The sequence below is a fragment of the Callorhinus ursinus genome, unplaced genomic scaffold (assembly GCF_003265705.2).
Source record: "Callorhinus ursinus isolate GAN/ISIS: 27379988/994484 unplaced genomic scaffold, GSC_fseal_2.0 scaffold63, whole genome shotgun sequence".
Taxonomy (NCBI): domain Eukaryota; kingdom Metazoa; phylum Chordata; class Mammalia; order Carnivora; family Otariidae; genus Callorhinus; species Callorhinus ursinus.
Window position 1 is genome coordinate 3,191,089 of NW_027397125.1, and position 6,000 is coordinate 3,197,088.

General features: G+C 42.2%; 1 protein-coding gene across 7 annotated transcripts in view; it reads right to left on the reverse strand.

Annotated features, from left to right (window-relative positions):
* The window catches only part of MSRB2 (methionine sulfoxide reductase B2), a 43,626-nt gene that overhangs the window by 20,086 nt on the left and 17,540 nt on the right, over positions 1-6,000 (reverse strand). For all 7 annotated transcript variants that reach the window (XR_012376082.1, XM_025891938.2, XM_025891937.2 and 4 more), the window contains exon 3: positions 287-363. Coding sequence is in view for 6 of the 7 variants with exons in the window: in XM_025891938.2 (XP_025747723.1) it covers positions 287-363 (77 nt within the window). In the remaining variant the exon portion in view is untranslated. The remainder of the gene's footprint in view (positions 1-286; positions 364-6,000) is intronic.

Genomic DNA, 6,000 nt, shown 5'->3' on the forward strand with positions numbered 1-6,000 from the left:
TAATAGCATTATCTTAAGGTGCCTACGAAGTTTTATTTGTTTGCTATTTCTCAGGGATACAGGAAGAAAGAATATAGGCTAAGAAGTCTCGTTAACTGCCCTAAATGCTGGAAATAATCAAGACGGGCAAGTATTTTATAGAAATAGCTCTCCTGATAGCAGCCATGCAAAATGAGGAAGGCAATTAAAAACAACACGGGCATGTATTTATCCCAGGCTTCGAATGAGACAGAGCCGTAAGAAATCTGGAGGTCCATTCTCCTTCAGTACCTCTCTCGATCCTTACCTGAAGAGTGGGCTGTCACAGCACACACAGTGATACATTCCTGATTCCTTGTTATTCAGATAGACCCCACTGAAAGGCTGAAAGTAAATCAGACATATCAGGTATAGGCTTCTCATAACACCAGCAGGAGATGATACAGCAGATTTAAATCCAAGATTCAGTCCCCAAATAAAGGAATTTTTGTACTAATTGGACAAAGTGTAAATATCACTGGAGAGGAAATCATAACCCGCCCAATGAAGCAGCCTTGCAGGCTTATCACAACCTGGCCTGAGTGCCAAATATTCAAATTATGACATAATAATGCTTTGTATTTATATAGCACCTTTCATCCAAGAACATCAAAGTCCATGAAAAAGTGAGAGAACAGTCCTCTGGATTGTGTAAGATTTCAGTCTTCATCTCAAAAGAGCTAATACAATAGGAATCCAGTCCACTGTCTAAAACACTGTGAAGGGGGGCAGAGCAAGATGGCGGAGGAGTAGGAGACCTGGATTTCGTCTGGTCTCAGGAATTCAGCTGAGTAGGGATCAAACCATTCTGAACACCTACGAACTCAACAGGAGACCGAAGATAAGAAGAGTAACAACACTCTGAACAGAAAAGCGACCACTTTCTGGAAGGTAGGACGTGCGGAGAAGTGAATCCGAGGTGATACTTGGGAGGATAGACAGCGGGGGAGGGGGCCTCCGTTGGCCGCTTCTGGCAAGTGCTAGAGCCACGGAGCACAAAATCGGAACTTTTATAAGTCAGCTCCGCTGAGGGACGTCGCTGTAGTTGCTAAGCAGGGGGTGGAACCCTCGCGGGACAGTGTGGTCTCAGGACCCTCGGGGTCACAGAAAGACCGGGGATGCCTGAGTGCGGCAGAGCTCCCAGGCATCGGAGCGGGGAAGCCGGCTGCAGAGACGGAGCCGAGGCGCGGGCTCTCAGCTCGGGGTTGCCATAAACTGTGATCCGCGGCCCAGTCGGGCCACTGCTCCTCCAGCAGGGACCCAACAAGCGGCAGAGCCGGGGAGACTCCCCTTCCTCCCCCGGGAGGAGCGGCGCGGGAGCGCACCGCAGGGATCTGCTGGGTTTGGAGACTCCACTCAGGGTCGGGTGCCAGGCATAGAAACGCTCGGTCACAGGCCGGGTGAGCACGGAGTGCGGCCAAAGACGGGGGACACGGGAGTGACTGACTGCTTTTCTCTGGGGGTGCACTGAGAGGCGGGGCCCTGAGTTCTCAGCTCCTCTGGGCGGAGATTGGGAGGCCATCATTTTCACCCTGGTCCTCCAAAGCTGTACCGAGAGCTTGCAGGGAACAAAAGCTCCTGAGAGCAAACCGGAGCAGCTTGCTTAGCCCGGACTCACAAGGGCAGGGCAATTCCGCCTCCGGCAAAGACATTTGGGAACCACGGCAACAGGGCCCTCCCCCAGATGATCAGCACGAACAGCCAGCAAGCCAAGACCAAGTTTACCGATCAAGGAGAACGGGAGAACTCCAGCGCTAGGGGAATACTGCACATAGAATTCATGGCTTTTTTACCATAATTCATTAGTTTTTCCCAAAGTTAATTTTTTAACTGTTTTTTTTTTAATTTTTCTTTTTCCCTTTTTCAAACAACATCTTATCAATCCCTTTTTTTAAAAAAACATTTTTTATTTTTCATTTTTAGAGTCATATTTTTATCCCTTCATAGTAGTTACCCTTATTTTTGGCATATATATATATATAAGTTGTTCTCTCTTTAAAATTTTGAGATACAATTTCTTCTAACAGATCAAAATATACCCTAAATCACTAGTGTATGGCTTTGTTCTATTCTCCTGCCTGATCACATTCTCTCCCTTTTTTTTCCTTTTTTCTTTTTAAATCTTCTTCTTTCCTGGGGCGCCTGGGTGGCTCAGTCGTTAAGCGTCTGCCTTCAGCTCAGGTCATGATCCCAGGGTCCTGGGATCGAGCCCCGCATCCGGCTCCCCGCTCCACGGGAAGCCTGCTTCTCCCTCTTCTGCTCCCCCTGCTTGTGTTCCCTCTTTCACTGTGTCTCTCTCTCTGTCAAATAAATAAATAAAATCTTAAAAAAAAATCTTCTTCTTTCTTTTTAAAAACATCTTATCAATTCCTTTTATAAAATCTTTTATAATTTTCATCTTTACAGTCATCTGCCATCCCTTCATTGTATCAACCCTTATTTTGTACATATATAAGTCTTTCTTCCTTTAAAATTTTAGCAGGCACTTTCTTCTAACAGACCAAAATATGCCCAAAAGCTAGTGTGTGGCACTGATCTATGCACTAGCCTGATCATATTTGATGATATTCTGGTTTTTTTTTTTGTTTTGTTTTGTTCTGTTTTTGTTTGTTTTTATCTTTTTCTTTTTCCTTTTTTTTTTTTTCTCTTCTTTCTTTCCCTTTCTTGTCCCCTGGTTTCAGGTCTTTTCTGATTTGTATAGAGTATATTTGCTGGAGACGTTCTTAACCTGTTAGCATTCTGTTCTCTCATTCATCTGTTCTCTGGACAAAATGACAAGACGAAAAAAATCACCTCAGCAAAAAAACAAGAGGTAGTACCCTCTGCCAGGGACCTACTCAATACGGACATTAGTACGATGTCAGACCTACAGTTCAGAATCATGACTTTAAAGATACTAGCTGGGCTTGAAAAAAGTCTGGAAGTTATTAGAGAAACCCTTTCTGGAGAAATAAAAGAACTAAAATCTAACCAAGTCGAAATCAAAAAGGCTATTAATGGGCGCCTGGGTGGCTCAGTTGGTTGAGCGACTGCCTTCGGCTCGGGTCATGATCCTGGAGTCCCGGGATCGAGTCCCACATCGGGCTCCCTGCTCAGCAGGGAGTCTGCTTCTCCCTCTGACCCTCTCCCCTCTCATGCTCTCTATCTCATTCTCTCTCTCAAATAAATAAATAAATAAATAAATCTTTAAAAAAAAAAGGCTATTAATGAGGTGCAATCAAAAATGGGGGCACTAACGGCTAGGATAAATGAGGCAGAAGAAAGAATCAGCGATATAGAAGACCAAATGATGGAAAATAAAGAGGCTGAGAAAAAGAGAAAGAAACAACTACAGGATCACGAGGGCAGAATTCGAGAGATAAGCGATACGATAAGACGAAACAACATTAGAATCATTGGGATCCCAGAAGAAGAAGAAAGAGAGAGAGGGGCAGAAGGTATATTGGAGCAAATAATAGCAGAGAACTTCCCTAATGTGGGGAAGGAAACAGGCATCAAAATCCAGGAGGCACAGAGAACCCCTCTCAAAATCAATAAAAATAGGTCAACACCCCGACATCTAATAGTAAAACTTACGAGTCTCAGAGACAAAGAGAAAATCCTGAAAGCAGCTCGGGAGAAGAGATATGTAACCTACAATGGTAGAAACATTAGATTGGCAACAGATCTATCCACAGAGACCTGGCAGGCCAGAAAGGACTGGCATGATATCTTCAGAGCACTAAATGAGAAAAATATGCAGCCAAGAATACTATATCCAGCTAGGCTGTCTTTGAAAATAGAAGGAGAGATAAAAAGCTTCCAGGACAAACAAAAACGAAAGGAATTTGCAAACACGAAACCAGCCCTCCAAGAATATTGAAAGAGGTCCTCTAAGCAAAAAGAGAGCCTAAAAGCAGCATAGATCAGAAAGGAACACAGACAATATACAGTAACAGTCACCTTACAGGCAATACAATGGCACTAAATTCATACCTTTCAATAGTTACCCTGAATGTAAATGGGCTCAATGCCCCAATCAAAAGACACAGGCTATCAGGTTGGATTAAAAAACAAGACCCATCAATATGCTGTCTGCAAGAGACTCATTTTAGACCCAAAGACACCCCCAGATTGAAAGTGAGGGGGTGGAAAACCATTTACCATGCTAATGGACACCAAGAGAAAGCTGGGGTGGCAATCCTTATATCAGACAAATTAGATTTTAAAACAAAGCCTGTAATAAGAGATGAAGAAGGACACTATATCCTACTTAAAGGGTCTATCCAACAAGAAGATCTAACAATTGTAAATATCTATGCCCCTAACATGGGAGCAGCCAATTATATAAGGCAATTAATAACAAAAGCAAAGAAACACATTGACAACAATACAATAATAGTGGGGGACTTTAACACCCGCCTCACTGAAATGGACAGATCATCTAAGCAAAAGATCAACAAGGAAATAAAGACTTTAAATGACACCCTGGACCAAATGGACTTCACATGCATATTCAGAACATTCCATCCCAAAGCAACAGAATACACATTCTTCTCTAGTGCCCAGGGAACATTCTCCAGAATTGATCACATCCTAGGTCACAAATCAGGTCTCAACTGGTACCAAAAGATTGGGACTATTCCCTGCATATTTTCAGACCACAATGCTTTGAAACTAGAACTCAATCACAAGAGGAAAGTCGGAACGAACTCAAATACATGGAGGCTAAAGAGCATCCTACTAAAGAATGAATGGGTCAACCAGGAAATTAAAGAAGAATTAAAAACATTCATGGAAACCAATGAAAATGAAAACACAACTGTTCAAAATCTTTGGGATGCAGCAAAGGTAGTCCTGAGAGGAAAGTATATAGCAATACAAGCCTTTCTCAAGAAACAAGAAAGGTCTCAAATACACAACCTAACCCTACACCTAAAGGAGCTGGAGAAAGAACAGCAAATAAAGCCTAAACCCAGCAGGAGAAGAGAAATAATAAAGATCAGAGCAGAAATCAATGAACTAGAAACCAAAAGAACAGTAGAACAGATCAACGAAACTAGGAGCTGGTTCTCTGAAAGAATTAACAAGATTGATAAACCCCTGGCCAGACTTATCAAAAAGAAAAGAGAAATGACCCAAATCAACAAAATCATGAATGAAAGGGAGAGATCACAAACAACACCAAAGAAATACAAACAATTATAAGAACATATTATGAGCAACTCTATGCCAGCAAATTAGATAACCTGGAAGAAATGGGTGCATTCCTAGAGATGTATCAACTACCAAAATTGAACCAGGAAGAAATAGAAAACCTGAATAGACCTATAACCACTAAGGAAATTGAAGCAGTCATCAAAAGTCTCCCAACAAATAAAAGCCCAGGGCCAGATGGCTTCCCAGGGGAATTCTATCAGACATTTAAAGAAGAATTAATACTTATTCTCCTGAAACTGTTCCAAAAAATAGAAATGGAAGGAAAACTTCCAAACTCATTTTATGAGGCCACCATTACCTTGATCCCAAAACCAGACAAAGACCCCATCAAAAAGGAGAATTACAGACCAATATCCTTGATGAACATGGATGCAAAAATTCTCACCAAAATACTAGCCAATAGGATCCAACAGTACATTAAAAGGATTCTTCACCATGACCAAGTGGGATTTATCCCTGGGCTGCAAGGCTGGTTCAACATCCGCAAATCAATCAACGTGATATAATACATTAACAAAAGAAAGAACAAGAATCATAGGATCCTCTCAATAGATGCAGAAAAAGCATTTGACCAAGTACAGCATCCTTTCTTGATCAAAACTCTTCAGAGTATAGGGATAGAGGGTACATACCTCAATATCATAAAAGCCATCTATGAAAAACCTACAGTGAATATCATTCTCAACGGGGAAAAGCTGAGAGCTTTTCCCCTAAGGTCAGGAACGCGGCAGGGATGTCCACTCTCACCACTGCTATTCAACATAGTATTAGAAGTCCTAGCCA